The 21,915-nt window shown below is 33.9% G+C and overlaps 1 protein-coding gene and 1 non-coding gene across 2 annotated transcripts in view; both read right to left on the bottom strand.

Annotated features, from left to right (window-relative positions):
- LOC106642870 (orexin/Hypocretin receptor type 1) overlaps positions 1-21,915 on the bottom strand; it is a 124,447-nt gene that overhangs the window by 81,978 nt on the left and 20,554 nt on the right. Inside the window, exon 2 of the mRNA XM_014357775.3 lies at positions 20,281-20,901. Coding sequence (XP_014213261.2) covers positions 20,281-20,763 — 483 coding nt within the window. The 5' untranslated portion in view covers positions 20,764-20,901. The remainder of the gene's footprint in view (positions 1-20,280; positions 20,902-21,915) is intronic.
- Positions 16,541-16,675, bottom strand: LOC111643008 (U11 spliceosomal RNA). Its single transcript, XR_002759629.2, has one exon. It is a non-coding gene; the product is annotated as a U11 spliceosomal RNA (small nuclear RNA).

Genomic DNA, 21,915 nt, shown 5'->3' with positions numbered 1-21,915 from the left:
TCCAAGTGTCTTATCATGATAGCTTGTCCAATACCATTATTCATTAAAAGCCAATTATGCATTAATATTTCAAGAACTTGATACCTCATTTTTAAAAGAGTAAGGTTATGTCTGATTACAAGTATAAGCGTATGAAGTTCTAAATATTTAACAATTAAATAATTTGAAACCTTATCGAAATTTATCGTTATACTAAAATATTCTGCCAGTGCTAACAAAGCAAACAAGCATTCCTGTATGTTTTCAACGCACACTTTTGGATTTATGCCCCTGTTTTGTATCGCACCCAACAACTGAAACAAAATGTAAATAAATTTTTATATGATTAACATTATATTTGAATGATTCCACCGTAACTGCTTCAAATCGTGTTTACTAGCTGGTATTCAAATGTAAGACTAAACTTTAATTTTCCCAAGCATTAGAATTTCTTTGGAGATAGTGTACTAGCTCATAAAGTGTAGTCAATACCGGATTTAAAATATTTTCTAATAATATGTTCAGCATATGCAGTCTAATTGTCATTTTTGTCCACTTTTCGCACACCACATTTTTCACTCTTCATTAGTGTCGTTAAATGTTAAAACTTGAAAGTTATTTTCACGAACTAAATACATACGTTAAAACCGTTGATGCACATTTTATAAATTTCTATGAAAATCGAAGCTGTATTACATAATAAGGTCTTCCTAAACCACGCCTAGATCATGCTATATATTTGTAAGTGGCTTAAAATAAAAAATAAAAGGTTTTTGATGTCGTCCAATATTCATTATGAAAGTATATAGGCTTTACCGTCATTTGTGCAAGAACGATTGTTTTTTTATTTTCTACAATACCGAAAAATTATGTCTTTTATTTTTCTTTCAGCTATCCTTGTTGTGTTTTGAAAGGTCAATATGTTAATTTACTATAAGTGTACTGAAAATAGATAAAGACAAAAATAATGTATTCGAGTTAAAAGAGCACTTTCAAGTTACAACGTCCTCTCAACCTTTTTCCCCACCCCTTAGTCAAAATGTACTTTTTCATATCACATATTTTCACCAAAGTTTTTTTTTATGTGAAAAAACTATTTATTAGTAACAAAATCCAAGTTTTATCGATTTTTTTTAAATCACTGTAACTTTTTATTAGTGGTGCTAAATTCAACAACGTTTTATTTATTGATAGAGTTCAATCTTTACTTTTATTTCGGTTCGATCGAAATACGTCAGAATTACAAGCAGCTTCGCTTTGCATACTTGCGACAATCGTTCTTTTTGCCATTACAATTACACCACCATCAATGACGTACTTTTTTGAAAAAAAATATAAATTCACGAAAAAGTCGTCTTAGGTACTTGTTCTGAGCATGGCTCTGGGTAAAAGGACTGTGAGAAATATTTACTTTGAGTTAATGTTTAAAAAATGATATGTGAAGTTGATCTCAAGTATAGTTAGGACAAAATCAGTCAGATTCAAAACTATTCTACATATTGCATAATTAAATGTCACTTAACCAAACTATACAATTTTATTTTATAAGGAAAATTTTAAATATCTGTCTAGATTGGATGTACATTTTCCTTAGAATTAATCTTTACTTATGTATAATGCACTACTATTAATAAGTAACAAACGTACTTACCGAAATTATTAGTCCTAACACTATCAATAATGTTATAAAGAGAGTCTCAAAATTACTTTTTTAAATATAGGTAGAGTAGCCCATAAACCTATAATGCCGATGCATTATTTTTTATCGTTTCCAAAAACTTTTAATCAAAAATATCGATGTAAGTTTTTTAAACCATTTTTACTCCAACGTCAGTCAGACTAGAACTGAGTCGTCTGCCAACGTCTGAAGCTATTCGTAGACAGTAAATTATTTATTCAAGACCAAAAATTGCAGTCGATAGGTCGACCGAAATGAAAAATTTAGCGAATGTGTGTATACTTATAATTGTGCGACGATTAACATGCATAATGTTTTGCTAGTGTTTCTTTTTTTTTGCTGTAATCAATATTTAGTATGCGTGTGGCAGTTTTTACCTCTCTAACAGCTTTTATTACACTCATTTTAATTTAATTTAATTTTAACGCTAATTTTTTCGAAAAATTTTTAGCGAAGACACAAGGCTAGTACTCTGAGTAAGCCACTTGGCATGATTTTTTTTAACAGTTTTATCGAGTGATTTTTTGACCTACATAGCAATAATCGAATTAGAATTAACGTCAGAAATGAGCTATAGTGTCAAACGTCAAACTGTATTTTTTTGTACTTATTTAAAAAAAAAAAAAAAAAAAAAAAAATATCCATAACGTAATACCACAGTAACAAACCGCTAAAAACAAGATTTTTTAGGGAGAATTTAGAAAAGTTTACGCAGTATTGTAAATGATAAATTGTAGTGCAAAACCGAGTGAAATATGGTTTTATTAAACTGACGCTCTGCTGATTAGAGATCAAAGTGTTGGATAAAGATTTCTTCTGCAGAATCTAATCGCTCGATTTTTCTTAAAAAAAACCGGGAAAATTGATATGTATAATCAAAAGTTTGGTAGAACACGTATTATGCGAGGGACAAATCGTCTATTTTTTTTGAAAGTAAAAAAAATTAAGGACAACATATTCTACTTGAAGGACCACACACTTAATAAATCTTATACTAGATATTTTAAAAAAGTAAAATGTATAAATTTATTTAGTTTTTTCCTTCGTAAAAATGTAGGTTTCCGAAATAAAGATACCTATATTTTTCTTTCGCTGAAACTTGTTCCTTCGTTATGACGTAAGATTCACTTTCTCTCAACAATTGTCCTTTGCTCTGAAGAAACTTTTTTCCTAACTTTGAGGGAAATTTATTTCACGAAACTTCTTCACTAACTTGAGAAAATTGACGAATATACAAGCTGTATGCGTGAAGAGTACCTCATCAAAATTAGAGAGCAGATTAGCTGTGCCCTTTTTCCAAACCAAGCTCACAATGACTGGTTGATTGACGCATTATTCAAAGAACTACATCAGCCCCAACCCCATCCTCCTCTTTTTTCGATAAACCAACTCCCATCATAACTGGGCCAAAGGCCTGTACCGTACATTTACGATCGCTACCTTGCCTTTTGAACAGGGGAGCCTTTTGAATGGACCACCATGACGGTGGCGGTGACGACGAGGATAGCTTCAACACATGCAGGTTGATAACGCACTTGTACAGGCTGTCAAAACGGAAACTAGCCGCATACACCTGGTCGACCATTAGAGAGCGGCTGGCTGTCCCAAGCACACGCGAGTTTCAATTATTAGCCCCTCGCCACCCATGAGGCCACTGGTCTACAAAGTAAACGCTTGCCCGATGGGCTATGTGTACACCCGCACATACGTTGCACCGGAGCCCGAGCCATTACGTCCCAGTTTTGTAAACAGAATTAACGCTCGCAAGCGTTTACCGCACAATCGGTCGATGGCACGTATTGTGCCACTTATCGTACGTTAATTTCTTTTCCCAGAAAAACAAGACGAGGAACTATCGCGGTGACAATGCCATAACTGTATCTCCCGGCTTGATTGCTCCTGTTCCAGTTGACCTCATTACACTTCATCTTCGGGCCCAATGATCCCCTTTTACTCTGGCGCTCGGTATATATAATTTACGTACATCGTGGCGTGGGTCGTCGTTCGGATTTCTCGTGGATGTAAACATACATTTTGTCTTTAGTGAATTTGCGGGGGGCTTACACCGGATGCAAGTGATTTAATCTAATTCTTGAGGGGAAAATTGTTTCTTATACCTGATTTTACGATGCTTTCAGAGAGAGCGCGAATTGAATTCGTTTAGTTTAGGAAAATATATGTATAAGTGTGCATTTTAATTATAAACTTGCTCGTAAGCTTGTGTACACTGAGAAAGACTTTGAGTTTACAATAAATAAATATTTGCTTGCAAATTATTCGAGTCACTATTAGTTAGTGAAGAGGTATTGGCTTATGTCGCTTCCTATTTTTTTTCAACTTTTGACACTTGTATGAAAATTCTTAATCAATTAATTCTTATAGTAATAAAATTCTTCCTTGTAATTAAACCGAGTAATACGGATATTTCTTCTGTCAGCGTACGTTAAAAAACATTCAAAATTTTAGCTACAGTTGCTCCTCAGAAAAGCCTCATATTGGTATCATCAGAGCAAAAAAGTGTTCTTATACATAAATTGGGTATTCAAACAATTTCCTTATATGATGTGATGTGAGATTAACTTCGCGTATTGATAATAATGGTACTGCAAGGAAAAATCTGTTCAAGTCTCTTGACTAGAAATAATAAGAAGACTTTGATTGTACGGAGAGTAAAATAATATCAGTAATTTAGTGTTATGTGTGAGTTTCACTTGTAAATATGGAAAAGTACAAAACAAGATTTTGCCAAAAACATAATCTCATACGGTACAATCCTTATTCAAAATTTGTAACTGTTCATAATGTTTATATTACTGACCATTATGTATCACACATTCTGTCTTTAAGGTTCTTGGACATCTTTAACGGCTGATATCATGACTTGCACTCGCAATCTATAAAAACCGACTTTCTGATGATCCGTAAGTATGCACGAGCTGTATTTTCTAAATTTAATTCAAGCTGATAAATATTTTTAGCGTAAACCATAAGTTAGTAGAGTTTGTTATTTAAAACCTTTTCAAGGTTACAGACAAAGATAAAAAATTTACAATAAACATTGTTAATTTCTTAATGAGAAAAAAATTGTAATAACGAATTAAAGAGCCAAAAGTACACTAACCCCCAAAATTAGTATAGTTTAATTTTTTTTCTTTTTCGCCACTGTCATCATAATACTCAAAACCAATTATGCTCGTAAAGGGTCACTCAACTGGAGGATTGTACAAAATATGAAGTATGATGCATTTTGCGACGGCAAGCGGTAGAAGCAGCGTAGGTAAATTGCTCTATTGTTCTTTTTGATACTTAAAAAACTCCACTGTTCAAACATAAAATTTTTTTTTACAATTCCCTTAAAAAAATACTATCACGAAAACTACGAAACGAAAAAAAACTTGTGCAAACTTGCATGTCGGTGTTCCACAAAAATTATTCTTGATATTTATTTGATGATATTTTTTACGTAGACATTAGTCGTGTTTAAATTAAAAACATCATCATGTATTGCTAGAACAAAGTATATCAAGTTATCATCTAGTGCGTATACGTTTATCGTACACATAGCCCACCATCACTGTCAATATACCTCAAGTTTCTTCTACGGTTTAACGCACGCTTGCTTTTCCATGATCTCAAGTTTCCTTCTTCGTTTATGCTGTAAATTATACATCGCGTGTGTATATATAATACACATAATAGGCACCTCCAGGCAAAAATCATGATCCTGCAAATTCCCTCGAGGCAGAAGCAAGTGTCTTATTACTTATACCCGTATTATTTTTTACTTATAACCTATTACTTATAACCTATTACACTCGTGTACATATTACAGTGAATGATATTAAACAATAACTGATCGTATACGAGAGTATACATACGAGAAATGCCATGAAACATCATCAACTGCCTTGTTTAAAGAAGAATTCATTTAATGAATTCGGTCGAAACTGGTCTTTATTCAGTTCAAACTAACACGCATGAAAATAAAAATAAAAAATAAAAAACTAATTGCTCCAAAAAATCGGTGAGTATTTTTTCAGACCTTTTTCACATACATCATGCAATGCAGATTTTTTAAAATGACTAAAAAATAACTCTTCCTCTGCCGTAATTTATTTAGTTGGTAATTGGTCAGGTTTTGTATCTTGCAAAATAAAATATGTAAGCCAACAGTTCCTTTAAAGCTCTTTTAACATACGATTGTCATTCGACGGGTTTCGCCATCATTCCAAACATTTGGAAAAACTTGTTCTCAAATTTTCAAAAAAGCCTAGAAAAAAAGCGCGTCGCAATGAATTTTTAGGGTGGTGACCAAAACACCCTCTTCATTTATACTAAATGGAAAGGTGTACTCTGGAAAAAAAAAAAATTAAAAAAATTAAAGAGAAATTCCAGCAAAAATTACCATTGTGCACAGTAAATAGGATGCTAGTTGGCAAAAAAAGAGAAAATTATAATTTGTAACAATAAAAATAATTGTTTTAACAGTACAGTTAAAATTATGGATCAGTTAATCAGTTTTACTTTCCAACATAGTAATTTTTACAGTTTTAGCCATAATTTTTACTTTTCGAACCATAATTTTAACTGCTAAAAAAATAGTCTTTACTATTAAAAATAATAATTTTTTTCTTTTTTTGCCAACTTTCATCTGATTTACTGTGCGTAATGGTAACTTTTACTGGAATATCTCTATGATTTTTATTTTATTTTTTTCTCTCAATGTACAAAGAACGAACCATCGATTTATTTTTCAGCCATAGGTACAGCCCACAGCTCATAATATGGTTTGCACAATCACTCAAGTTTCTACCCACAAATGTGCGAGCGACGAGTAAACGATCGAGTTAATAAATGCATACGCTCGCGTTTCCCCTTTAACGATGCAGTATATTCATTTATAGGTAAGTACCAGGTATACGCATAATAATAACAAAGCTTTGCCACTGATGCTGCGACATACTATACGTATACAATACATTTCTCCAATGACCCCTTACACTCAGCCTCATGACGATGCTTGCAAGCCGCAACAAAGGAGTCTCTTCTATACATACGTTACTGGTAGCAGTGTGATACACCTCCTTTATGGTTTCCGCACGAATCTGTATACATTACGTGTATACCTGCGTATGTCTACTAAGGAGCTTTATTATCAAACAAAGGCTCATGTACATTGCTTTTTTTTTTTTTTTTTTATCTGTCTCTCATATACCTTCATCTCAGTGGATCGAGTTGCTATACTTTAATATCAAATAAGTATTTCCCTCGCGTGTGCACAAGTCCTTTGACGACCCCTAACAATACATGACTGTGTGTACACGTACCGGGAGCAGAGCTTAACGTGCTATACGGGCTGCAATCGATTATTCGATTTATTTTCGAGAGTCTGATGTATGGCTTATTATGGACCATTATACGCATTACGGCCACGTTGGTCGTCCTCGCTTTGTAAATACATCGCAGCGTGTACGGAACTAATGGTGTATAAGGTACAATCGGTGTACCTTTTTTTTTTTTTTTTTTTTTTTTTTTATTGTTCCTGTATCATGGTCGAGTGGAACTTTGGACGGCATGTAGCGACCTATGTGCTGCTTGTTTTAGGTTTGATTTATGAACTGTTTGAAAGGGTAACGCACGCCCGCGGACATTCGCTTTATGGTGATTCTGCAGTGTTACACGAGTACGTGATTCTGTGCTCGGCAAATACAATACGTCGACTGTAGGATTGCTTTTTTTTTAATATTTCAATGCGTTGTTAAATAAAATCATTGAGTTTGCAAAGTAAGAAGAATTTTAGTTAACAACGCAAAATAATTTTTGGAGTAAGTTTCGAACAATATAAAAAAAAAGAACCGCTGGCAAAAATGACTTTAACAGAACAAAATATGAACTCAGTCCATTCAGCAGATACAGATACAGTAAGATGAAGTGGTTGAATGAGACTTCATTAAATACTTTTGTTCTCGTTATTTTTATCTTGTTTTTTTTTTTTTTTTTTATCAAATCATCGTTATTGGCGATCTATTTGTATTCTTTAATTTATTTAAGTAAGCTAACAATCAAATTAAGCACACTGAACGTAAAGGAGAGTAAGTGTGCTAGGCCACGCCACGACGGTGGTCACAGGGATCATCTGCGGGCGCTACTCTTTCCCTCGAATTAGCAGTTGTGCAATTCGAAGAGTTCGGAAAGCACGGGGTGAAGTGAGCTTTGCTCATTCACGGACGGAGGCCACAATTTGGCTGTTAGTTTGAAAGTTATTGTTAATAGTTGCTATGACAACTCTTGCTTTATTTAAATAGATCCTCAAGCGATTCTGCGTCATTCTTCCTTTGAAAGTCAATGTGAACGCTGTCCATTAATAAAAATCAGCATAACCTTTTAAAGCTCTCTCTTGTTTTAATTTTTAGCGAGATTGATCTGTAACAACTTTATAAGAGAATTATTTACATTGCAAGTGTCATTTATTTCTTAATAATTTGAGTTCATTTACAGTTTGTTCACGTATCTATATAAAGAATTTCAGGTTGATTCCTATTAAGGAACACTCAAATGATTTCGCGGGTCGAACATCCCCTTGGTAAAGTACTTTGGTAGCAAAATTTGCTGCATAAATCATTTCATCTCATAGGGAAAAGTTTGTACAAAGGCATTGAGAAATCGATTTTAAAGTATCGTAATAAATTTTAACGAGGCGTAGGTGCGTGAAGTTTGAAATTTACGCCGAGGACAATGCAATATTCATGACGGAACACATTTTCATGGTTAATGGAAGATAAACGGCGTGAATCCTTTCGATAACAGCTCCCACAAGGTATATATATACATGTACAGACGAAAGGTACACGTGCAAGCTGTTCCATAGTCGTTCGAATCAAACTCGTAGCCGAGAAAATCATCGCGGCTCGCGCTGTTCCTACTAATCGTATTTTTCTTTCGCCATCCAAACACATTACCAGCCAGAGCGTGTATATTTTACTACGAAATTATATACTATACGCCTCCACCTCGCGTACTTTTGCGAGCCCGTGGAAGTATGAAGATAAAGACACGCAATATTTCATCGGGAGGGAGAGAATGAGGAACTCACCGAGTTTTTATTCGAGCATATAGTGGATGGACGAAATTTTTCTTTGATAATGCGAAATCGCCCGAACGCGGAGAGAGGGGGAGAAGGCTGGGGGGCGTGTGAGCGAATGAAGGAAGTGGAACTCTGTGTATCAAGTTTTTGGCAAGTATTGAAAATTTATGGCCAGATCATGTTGGTGACACCCCACTGTTGCTCGTTCTTTTAAGGAGATTTGGAAGCTTGAAGTAATACTTCCTTATTTATCAACGATACAATTATTTTTGACAAATCGAGCTGTTTTTTTTTTTTTTTTCATGACAAAGAAGAATAAAAAAATATAAAGTAGTTAAATTTACGACGAAAAGTACGCTTCGAATCACTGATGCGTTAAAAAATGAGACTATGTCATATACGCAGAGCTGCTATTGTTTTTTACGTATAGCAATTTCAATTTCCTTCAATCGATGCCCGAATTAAAAGTATGAAATATCCTTTAATAATCAATTACTTTTTTCGACTACACGTGAACTTTAAATATTAAATGGTAATGCTACCCGAGAGAATCATTTTATTAGCTACGTCGAACATTAAACAATTTTTTTTAGACTTCTAGAAAAAAAATTATTATTTTTTACTGACGTAAAACTGTTGAAAGACAGACATCTGGAATCTTTGCATTAAGAACCTTTTGTAGTATAATTTTAACATTCACTTGAATAAATAGAATTTTTTTTCACCACATTAAATTTCACCGACATACATATACTTTCTATTTACGTTTCTATTTAAATCATCAGACTTACATTCTCGATAGGAATAGTGTCGTAAAGAAAAGTTACAATTTCCTGAGATTGGTAGTTCCAATTTTGTTATCGTTCATGTTATTTGAGGTTTTCTTTGATTCTTTAAGGCAAGAATATATTATTTTTCTTAAAAATGAGTAAGGAAACTGTAACTTTCGGCGATTTTAAAGATCCATATCTTTCTCCTTTAAAGCCAAACGTGTGAGACTTTGATTTTTTTTATGTTTAAGCAAAATACCTGTTGGTTTTTAGTCTCCTGATAATTTTTTTTTTCTTTTACTTTTGAGGTACAAAAACAATTTGTACGTCAACGAAAAGGATAAAAAATTATCGACCTTATATGTACCCATAATGTCAACCCGAAAGGCTATGTATGTAAAACAATAGTTAATTTTTGTTGTTAACTAAGCCTTGGAACTTACATAATTTTTCTTTGCACTAAGCTGGGTGACAAAAATAACGTCATCTAGATTTGAGCCCAAAGTTTCAAGTAAACTTATTCAGATTGAATGTATTATACGTTTATCAACAAACATACAACATAACATATATCATGGGACTAACTTGTTACATTAAAACCACATGTTTTACATGAAAAATACGCGATCACCGTGTATGCTCGCACTTATAGCTCTGACAAAAATACAATTTGTTTCGAGTCAAGAGCTTCCATGTGAAAGAAACTTCAACAGAACTTACACGTTGGCAAATATTCAAGCCAACCTAAGACCCAATTTTACTCGAGCAACTTGAATTATTCGTAAACTCGGTTTTCAGCTTGTATACCCACCAGCCACCCATTAAATCGCAACAAGACCCTTCGCACCTCCGCAAAATCCAACCAACGACTCCACCCGCAAGGCGATAAAGCTTACGTCCTTTGCTGCAAGCGTATGAAAGCTCACCAACCACCACACCGACACAAGGCTCGGGTATCGCGTTGCACCGCTTTAACTTTTACGTCAGATTACCGATAAGACCCATCACCCTCCTGTCAGCTATAGTCGGCCACACGACAGCGTCCACTGCGCGGCTTAGCTCCTGATACTTCCTTGCACGAGCCTCGCCGTCGCCGCTGATGCTCGTTCGTCTTTCTTTGTGTATCCTGCAACACCCTTGCCCTCAGATTACTGGAGCTGTGGCAGCACACGAGACCACGCGTGTATACGTACGTGCATAAGCATTAATTATTTCCAAGCCAACCCACCATTCTATCCCCTTTCCCTCCTTATTTCTATTTTGTCTGTCCCACCATCGCATCACTTTACCTCTCGCGACGGTAGATCCTGGCAACATGTGCTACATGTAAAATGTGAAAACAATTTTATACAAGTTTTTTTTTGTAGCCAAAAGTGATTATTAGTGATTTTTACTTGTAAGCCGGGCACTGGCGCATACCATAGGCCGCGCTAATCGCAGATGCTCCTACGACAATCAATCTTCGTTGCTTGGCTCGCGTAACTTTTGCCAGCGCAATACAACTGCTGCCAGCCCCAATTTGGTTTAAATGTGATATAAATTACTTGCACAGCTCCCCGGGACACGGAATATCGTAATTGATCATTTGCAAGGGCGCAGCGAGGGGTAGAGGATTTCCGAGGGTCAAACCTCCTTATGGCCTGAAAAATTAAGATCCATACAATTACAGATAAATTTATAGTATCTTCAGTTTCTGTTTATAAATTTTTACATTGCACGTCACATTTCCCTCACAGACAAGAAGTTACGCAACAAAGTAACTTATCCACAAGTGGCGTCTTTATTTATTCACGATTCGAGAAACCCACGTAACATTACTAAATAGATTAAAACGCTTCAACAACTTTTAATCCAATTTAAAAAATATTCCTATCTATGTATAAAATTTTACAATGAAAATTTCCTGATTATTTCACTTACACAAGAGTTTAAAAATTTTCCTAAGCATGGTGAAAAAAAAAAAAAAAATTTCAAACGTTTAAATCAGTCGCATTTGCACGTTTTTGACGCGGCTCTTCAAGATTTGAGAAATGCTCTGTCAAATCTGCTTTTTCCCTTTTTGTTTTTATAGCCAACACTCTCTTACAAGCCGGTTTATTGTCTCATCCTCAAAGTTCCCCCGCTCCCATAAATGGGCAGATTTTAAATCACTTCTGACGACAAAGTTCCAACTTTCAACGACTGCAGTTTAATATGAAGCCTTTTTTAAAAAGTTTCAATGAGATTCTCTCGGCAATTCACAGTGATGGTTGGTGAAACTTTTTAAATGAAGTTTTTATGCTTTGAAAGGAGAGAATTGGGATTTGATGAATTTTTATAATAAAGCAGGGTGGGGAGGAGAGTGAATAAAGGAATAAGGAAATCCTGTTATTTTGCGATTAAATATACTCAATTGGTTGGAAATAAAAAATAATAATAAAAAAAATTAATGAATAAGCTATAGTTATTTTTCACTTAATTACACGCCGGAAAACGATAACTAACGTTAAAAAGGACTGTAGAAAAAAAGTAACATATGCTCGCTACATACCATAAGTTTCTCATGTGTCTTTGACAATACTAATACCGAAATCAAAATAATTCTCATGATACTACAAAAGTTATGATTAAGTTTTCAACAAAACTTGCCAACAATGCTTTATTCAAAAGCCAGGAATGTTGAACAATCTAATTTGTTTAATCAAAAAAAGGTCTTTCACCCTCATTCAATAAAAAAATTTTTTTAATTAATAATGTATCTGATGGATCAAAAATTATATTACTATATTGAATAATTATTTTTTTAAGACTGTAAAGCTATTTAGTTATCAATTGCTTCAATTTTTCAGCTACGAACTTAAGTGAACACCTCTATTCTACATTTTTTTCCAAGAAAAATCATACAACTCCTTTTTTCAGAACATACAATACTATTTATTTGTAAATCAATAAATGAAAATTATTTTTTTATAATTTCATTTTCAAAAACCCTACTCTGTATGGACCACCTAGTCATGTAGCTATAATAATAAAAAAAACTGGTCAACAATCAATATTTTATGAAAGATTGCATAAACTATTTTTTTCATTAACTTTATACTTCATTAATAAAAAAAAAAATTGTTTCACTTAAAAAAAGTGCACAAATTTTCTTCGATTCAAATAATGTGGCTCAGTCGGTAGTATTTAAAATACCACAATTATGTAAAGTCATTGTTTTTTAATTTAAAAATAAAAATAACAATACGCAGTGTGCACATACTTATCAGCAAACGACACACGTATTTGTACAACGCCTACAATGTTTACTACTAATTGAACTACTTTTAAACTGAAATTTTCATGGAAATGTTTTGTTTCATGAATTTGGGCGTGTTAAAAATCATCAACCCATTAAAGTTTTTATTACATTTATTTGTGCACACAAATAAATTCACCAAAAATATCCCATGTACAGTAATAACCTGATTGCCTATTCTATATGCACGATTCTAAAATCACTAAAATTGTACAATATTGATATCACGTATAGATTAAGCAGTTTTTACGGTTTAACATGATTTCCACTCAATCAAAATAGCACAACTGTTTGTGTTGTAGCCCAGTAATCTGGATAATTCCAACTTCTCGAGCGATCGCAAATCAAGTTGGCGAGACCGAATTTCAATTTACATACCTTATTGCCAAATCGCGCAACCATCGAGCGCCCAACTGCAGTTTATGTATCTATGTGTTTTTAGCGGCAGTTATCTTTGCTGTATTTACTAATAAAATTGAAAAATGCAATCAATGTCACGTGCACTATGACCTTCTGACAATCGGTATGCGCGACAATACAGAGAGAAACAAAAATATCACGTTCCGAGTGATTTGAGGTTTTTAAACTCGCACTCGTTAAGTTGAGCAAAGTGCGTCAGGCTTACCTTAGTACAAGTATGTAGCAGTACAGTAGCACGTACAAATGTAGCGCCTGAGAGAGGGACTTTGCCCCTAGTGCTTTGCACTCTATAAGTGCACGGCGGATGCACCTTGTATTTTTTTTTAACATGTAGCCGGGAAAAACGTGAGAAAAATTTTTTATGGCATGGAGTAATTAAAGCTGCTTGCCTATTTAAGCTTGTGAAGAGGGGTGGGGTCCGAAATAACGATAGTTCACTTCAATTTTGCAGTAAAACTATGAATGTTCATTTCAGCGACGTGTATTCCGACGACAACGATAGCTCAGTGCAAAGACTGTTCATTATTTCGACAGCCAATCACGAAGCAGTATAAAAAGAAAGTCAAAGTAAACTGCCTTATGATTGGCTGTTGAAATAATGAACAGTCGCTGCACTGAGCTATCGTTGTCGTCGGAATACACGTCGCTGAAATGAACATTCGTAGTTTTACTGCAAAATTGAAGTGAACTGTCGTTATTTCGGACCCCACCCCTTCAAGGTTAAAAACCGAAAAATTATTAACGCAGTAAGGGAGACTACCAAATCATTATCCATGATCTGCATTGTGGCTCCCATTCGAATCTCAACTGAATTTTTCAACCCGAAAAATTCCCTCACGTCCGATAAGAATACTGCACCCTCGGAGAGTGAGAAAATTCCACACTCGAGACCACGTAATGAAATTCTTCCAACTTCGCGCATGCATGGCTCCATTTGTAAGTACCTTGAAACGACGCAGCATTGCTCTCTTTTCCAAGCTCCTTTAAATTTTTCACGAGATATAGAAGAAGAGCAGTTGACAGAAAATTAGGAGAAAAAAAACAGATGTCTATCAGTACAGACAGTGAAAGACATAAAAATAAATAATGTAACGTACAATCTGATTGGCATTTGATAAAATGTAGCAACTTTGTGAATAAAGAAAAGAAATGAGTACAGAGAAAAATAATCATAACTCGATAAAAATCCCCGTTCATGCTAGGACTGCTCGGAATCTGCAGTGCACACAACCATGCAAACACACTTACACGATAAAATGCTTGCAATGCGCGAACGACATGTCCAGAAGGGGCCAAGGTGGGCACGTCTACGCGTATGTTATACGCGAAGCGCGGCTGGTTGCGTTGAAATTCTCTTTTCGCTCAAGGTCGTCAGCGTGGGTATGTACAACGTACTCTATACGTGGATGAAATGAGAAACGCGTTTTTTTTGAGTTTTTATCAGGTAATTTTTTTCATTGTTGCGTACGTACATGTCGGTACTCCCATTGTTTCAAGTGCTTTTTGTGAGTGAGGGGGGTATTTTTTACAAGATCTTGTTTTTTGCTCAGTTATACGCCGAGAAAATGCGCCATACTCTTCGTTTTTTATACTTTTTTTAAATAAGGAACAATAATTTATTTTTGTGAGAAACAGTTTTGTCGTTGAAAAATATAGCATGTACAAAAGAAAAGCTTGGAAAAATAGTAGTTTTCGTACCTGATAGCGCAGGGCTGCTTCGCAGGTCCACAAAGGACGAAAACTACAATTCTATCGTTAAAAAATATGGGATGTTCAAAAAACTGTTAGAAAAATTTTTTTTTAACTTTACAATTCTTACAAATACAAGTCGTTGAATCGAACTTTTTTATTTTTGTTTGTTGGAACTAACTTAAAAATTTTATAGCTAACTGAAAAATAATACAAAAAATATGTAGAAAGGTTTATTTAAAAGATCTAAGATAACTGTCATATGTTAAACAAAAAAAATTTTGTGTTACCCTTTGACGTTAAGAAACGTAATAGTAAATACATGAACTATTGGGTTTGGCTGTCTCATATTTTGCTTACCTCTCTCTCCTTTTTTACTAGTGAGCTCATCAGGGTACAGAGGGGACGCATGAACACTTGGCTATGCTATTGTACATGTAACAAGACTCTTTACAAGTCTATGTTATACACTGAGCGACCCAATTCTTTGAATCAAAGAAAATTTCTTTACCCTCATTCCGTTAAATATTTTCTTTTAATTGAAACAAATTTAGTCGATCCAAAAAAACATTTCGTACAACTAAATGAGAAATTCATAATTAAAAAAAGAAAATTTTAATTTAATAAAATATTATTTTCAATTAACTTATATTTTTTTACTCATAAGAAAATATATACACGAACTGGAACTTTGATATTGTTGTATTTTTAATATTTTGTTTGGAAGCCTACGGTAATGACCTATTTATGATGATTTTTCGAAATCAGGACTTGGTCAGGTCAGGCTTCTTATTAATGAGGTCAAGCTAGTAACATTCATCTGTACGAGAAGCATAGTTTCATCCTTACTTCGAGAGTTCGAAGTCACGCATGCTTGTGCACATCAGTACAGCAGAGCACTAGTATTCCATACATAAGTATATAGGTATACTTTCATACTATATTCATACAAAAGTAGTTTTCAGCCTATAAGGCACAGCCTATTTATTAATTTAAGTTAATTATAGAAACATTGTTTCGTATCGCAGTAAAGTGGAAGTCATAAGTGTGAAAATAATTTTGTAATGTCTAATAAAATTGTTAATAAAAATATAAAATTAACTTTTTCACACAGCACTGCAACACGCCAGTAATAAATTTATTTATTTCGATTCAAAATTAAGACCAATGCTCAATTCAAAGTTTTTCAATTAGTTATTCATTGGTACTTTTTAATCAATAATTAAATGAAACTATCCTATGCGTCATGAATAACACTTTTCTTCAGTTATTTGCTGTTTTCTAGAAACTTGAAAAACAGAAAGACTTGAGCAGAGCTTAATAACGTTTAATATTATATTGAAATCATTAAAATAAAAATTTGGATTCTCAAAATCTCAATTGAATCGTATTTTAGTGTAACTTACAACTAGAACTTTCTTCAATTGAGATTTAAACTGAGCTATGTATTAATTATAGTATTAACTTCAATTCCTTATGAAACAATGAAACGTAGTCGATACGGAGTGATGCCTAAGTCAGTTGTAGTATATTAAGGCAACCATTTGTTTCTACTGTAAATGTGGCGTGAGTAAGTATACTTGTACTTCAGCTAATTCAGCTTACGCCATAAGTCATTATACATTTTGGTCTTAATTTCGGAGGGGAGCGTCAGTGCAACTGGCAGCCGACTGCTCCACGGTTTCAAAAATTATGTACTGAGTATGTCTTGATTGCCATACCCCGCCAGTCTGCTTTAGCAGTCCCGACGCGCTATTGAAGTAGCGAGTACCCTTTTTTATAAGGATCGTGCTGTTTACTTTCTTAAATGTGCTCAGCCGCCTCATTTCGAGTGCGTGTGTAGTTTTCCGGCACGACGCGTAGTGACACAACTTATTACTAGTACCACAAAAGGCGGGAACTTTTAAAACGCTAACAAGGCAATCCAAGTGACAAATACGCAGTTTTTACAAAAAGTTAGTTTTTTCATACTGCGTGAGCTTCCGATACAATTTTTTGAATCATATTTACGTAAGTTACTATTAAATAATGTGACTGTGGGGGTGTAATAATTTATTAAGTAATTATTTATACATTCAATGATAATATAAATATTTTCGGTTGTTTGTAATGAACTATTTAAATTACTTGTATACGTGATGTTTAAATCATAATTTTACTTATAAAATCCTACTTATTTATTCATTTATTTTTTTTTATTTTACTTAGCACCTTTTTTCGTCTTTTTATAATTATTTTTCTATAATTATTTGCTAAATTAAACGGAGTGAAAGAAAATGTTACAAGCGCATAAATTGTAAGAAATTTCTTGCCTTAAACAAAACGTTTTATTGTTTAATTTAAAAAAGTATTTCTTATGTAAGCCAGTAACGAGAATAATAATTTCAAAAGACTATACGTCATGCAGGACACAGTAAAACACATTTTTATTACACAGTACTAACTTTTTCCGTTTCTATTATCACGCCAGTGGTTGTTCTGAAGGCAAATAACTTTAGGGAAAAAAATTTTCCATTTTCCAGCGATAGAAAAACCATTCATTAAAAACGAGTACCAATTATTTTTGTACATCACAACAATAAAGAGAAACAGAGACGTGGAAGCCTGAAAAAGCAATCATAAAACTTTAAAAAAATGTAAATACTACTCATGATTTTTCGTCACAGATTTTCATGAATTTTTATAGCCACTACGCGTAATCAGTTTTGCATATATATTGATTATTTTTCTCTTTGTTGAGCTCCCAACTGAAAAAAAGCTTCTCCCGTTTGCTAATCTGCATATGCATTAGCCCTTCTTTTTTCACAATCAATTTCTCCTATGACGATGCATCCACTAGGCCATTCCCAAAGGTTTATATGAGCGAGATCAGAAAATAAAGGACAAAACTATGCTATACGTGTGCCGTTGGCATTTAATAATTCCGAAACGTCACGTAAAATGCACCAAAGAGTATAAAAAAGGATTTCATTGGTAAGAAAAAAATAAAAAAATAAAAGAGGAAAATGAAAAAACGCCGTAATAAGTAGTCACACAAAAAAATATGTGCATATGTGCACATTTATAGCTTCTAGCTACAGTAGCTATCTATACTGTAGCGATGAAACGTTCGGATATTGATTCTTCGTGCTTTCACGAACAGCAGAGATTATCTGGATTAAAATCTACCGTTGCTTCCTTGCATCTCAAGTTATTGTCGTGTTCAATTTTTCTTGTTCAGTCTAGGAGTAGCGAATAACATATGTGAAATTGTGAACTTGTCGATTTTGAGAAACTGTGCCAATTTCGATATTACTTGGCAAATAAGCTCTGTAAACCTCAATGTTCTTAAATCAAATAGCCCTGATATGTGCTATGAATTTTGAAAAGGTCAAACAAGCGTGAAAATAATTCCTATTGTGAAAATAATGGAAATGTATCTTTTGGAACGGCATTGTGATTGAAATCGTGAGTATTTAAGTACGTTAAACAAGAGTTGCTGAACATATATTAAATATATATTATTGAAATCAGAGCCATATGCGTGGTTCAGATGGACGTAAAAAAGCGTCATACCCGTTAAGAAGAACTTGTTTGAAAACCATAACTGATCGAATTTTTAAAACATATTCAATTTTCAAAAATTATTTTTTAGATTACTTAAAAGATAATGCGACGTTGATTTTTTTAACCCTTTGATTTTAAGTTTTTTAAGTTACAAGTTGTCGGTGAAAGCCATCCTGGTACTCATGTGCAAACTACAAGTAGAAAAATCTCAACCAATTTTTCAAAAATTGTATAAAAAATATCACAATTTTCTTAACCAATGCATAATTTACGTAAGTCCTTTTATCCTTTATTGGTACTTCAAAAATGTTTTTATTTAATTATTTTTTCTATAAAATAGTTTTTAAGTTATTTTAGTAACTCTTTTTAATGGTAAATGTGAGCATACCATTCTTTAGTTTGATATGAATCTGTGGAAAAAACTTCAAAAGAAATTTATTGGGTTATTGATTTTTGTTGTCTATTTGATTATTAAAAAATTCAACGACCAAAGAAAGGGTGAGTTCCACCCCCGGAAAAACTAACATCAGTATGTGATATAACTCTTTTGTTTCTCAAGCTATGTCCTACCTTCTGTTAAAAGTTAATGATCATTGGAACTATATTTTAGAATTGATAAGAGAACGCTCTGCTAATTGGACTATACGAGAGTGTTAGACGGAGAGAGAAGTTTGAAGAGGTGGGGGAAGGAAGAGATGAGGCAGGGCAGGGAGACCGAGGATAAGCCAGCAGAGAAGCCAATGCGTGCTCAGTTCGTATACGATACTGTTGTTCCGTTGAAGTCGAATTAAGAGAGCGCAGCGTCTTTTGAGTACATTTTCTAATACTTGAATTTTCCAGGCAATTCAAGGGATGCCCTGTCTTGTTAATTTAAGGAGCTTCCATCGTGTACGACAGTAACTTTTTGAAATAACCCCAAAGTGAGCAAAATATTTTTACTAATTTTTATGGTGTAAGACTTTTTTGCAAAATTAAAAGTAAATTATTGCACATCGAGGAATACAATTTAAAAAACACATAAGATCTATTAGTCTGGCACAATATAGCGAGCCACCAGACTAGACATCATCACAATACGTAATCCCAACTGAGGCGTATAAACATGTGTATGTATATATGTAATCTATTGATACTGTCATTTGGAACAAGCTTACGTCAGCTCACTCGTTTCTGTTGTATTAAAATATTTTCCACTCATACTTTATTGTTCTCTTAATTTTTCACGTTTACCTTTGGATTTTTTTTTGTAGTATCATTAAAATTTCAAGGAAAAACTCTACAAACCCTCAGTTATTCATCAAGATCTATTCAATTTTTTCCTCTTTACAGCTACCTTTGTCTTATTATTATTATTTTTTTTTTTTTTTCTATGATACGTATGTACGTAAGACAAGTTTTTAATAAATAGTTAAAATGTATTGGATATAACGAATTTATAAAATAAAGTTCGTGAAGAAGTAATTAAGCAATATTTTTGGTTGCAAGTCTCAAAACTAATGCTGAAAATTTTTTTAAAAAGCCCATCACGCGTCATCTCCTGGATTGTGAAAAATACATTTAAAAAAATCAAAATCAACCTTTGGGATTTTGTACTTCCACGAATGAATATTCACTTGTGTGGATTTTCTTACATGTACATATATTATGAATGTGTTAAAAATTTAAATTTTTGCACGATACCTGTAAAAGCATTGAAAAAAGATAACGTGGAAAAGACAGTTGCTCCAACTGCTTTTGCTTCAAACGTTATGCTTGACAAAAAAAAAACCCTGCTCATGACAAAAAAAAAATTAATAAATAAAAAAGGAGAGAAAAAAACGACCTCGCAAGGCCTCACCTGGAAGTAGAGCACAATCTTACAGGAGTAGAGCCCGAAGAACCAAGTCTCCGTAATATCCCAGGTGATGGTGAAGGGTAGACAGGTAAGTATGACCAGGAGATCGGCTAACGCGAGATTCATGATGAAGTAGTTGGTGACGGTACGCATGTGTGCCCTCATGACAGCAACGCAGACCAGGACGTTACCCATGAGTCCAGTTATGAAGACGATCCCGTGCATTATTATGAAAATATACTCGTACCACAATGGCCTTATGTACTGGTACATGTTGGAGATGACGATGTCGACATTGTCGGGTTGTGACCTTGTAGCGTTTCGGGATTCGCTGCACACGCGGCTGCAGTTGCCGCTGTCCGGGTCATCCTGGAACTGCTGCTGCTGCTGTCCTTCTAGATCGTCGCAATACGCCATTTCGCTGCTCGCGAGCAGCGTTAGCAGAGCCATCGCCACTAGGGGCTCCATTTTTGAGTCTCCGGACATTTGACTGGCATACACCGTACGGTATACGTGCGAAGCTTTTAACGCGACAATTCGAGGGGCCGATCGGATGATTGTTGGCTCTTCAGAGTTTGTTCGCGGGCTGAACCGAATTTTGGGCTTCCTCTGAAGACAAGTGTACTGGAATCAGACATTTTTTTTTCTTATTTACATGGGTCACATGAATCAGAAAAAGATTTATACTTAATGGCACAAAATAACCAAATATTGTAACTCAAAAGGGTTGTTTTTTAATAAGTTTATCAGTAGTCATCTTTTACCGTGTTTTATGGTATGTTGTTACATAAAGTGTATCAAATAGTTGTTTCGCCAGTTACGTCATTATCAAAGGCTCAATCTACACCGTGCATCAAACATTATTATACCGTAAATTTTTCTTCAAAAATATTTGGAGTTGTGTAAACATTATTTATTTACTAATATTAATAAAAATAAAGTTTTTTAGCTCAAGAATTAATTGTGGCAATAGAGCTAGAAAATTACATAATCAATTTAAATATACATTCTTAAAAAAAAATTTCTAAGCGCGAAAACGTCGTTACACGTATTTTTTTTTTTTTTTTTTACTGGAAAATTGTATTTTTTTGTGAAGAAATCGAATCGTTTTGTTTTTCGTCGGAAACTAAACCAAATGCTTTTTTTGTAAAGGGTGACGATGCGAGGTTGCAAATTGTCATCCACGTTTGGGGACAGAAAAATGGTATCTCAGTTTCAAGTGAAACTAACAGCAAAACCTCAAAAATACTATTTTCTAACTGAAAAGCCGATGATAGGCAACAAAATTGAATACTGACTGGCTTGCGTATTTTATATTCTGTCAGCAAAACTCGGTTGCTCTGTGTCTTTGAAATATCTTTTTCTATTTTAGATAGCAACAGGTGCATCATAAAGTTTGAAATGGACGTGTTTTCCTAACATGGTTGTTATTTATTCGACCGTCATTTTATGTAACTTTTTAATTCTTGCAATAATTTTCTTACACATATACCTACGTAATCAAAACATAAGTATCATACCAACAAACGTTGTTTTTTTTATCTTACGATATTTTTCAAAAAAAAGTCGTAAACACAAGATTTTTCCTCGTTTTTCGTGATCATCCAACTATTGAGAAAAATAATAATGTGATTTGTC

The sequence above is a fragment of the Copidosoma floridanum genome, unplaced genomic scaffold (assembly GCF_036245765.1).
Source record: "Copidosoma floridanum isolate Cflo_tuat_1 unplaced genomic scaffold, Cflo_Japanese_pri ptg000001l, whole genome shotgun sequence".
Taxonomy (NCBI): Eukaryota; Metazoa; Arthropoda; class Insecta; order Hymenoptera; family Encyrtidae; genus Copidosoma; species Copidosoma floridanum.
The sequence above is the reverse complement of the archived record's forward strand: the minus strand, read 5'-3'. Positions and strand labels throughout refer to the sequence as shown.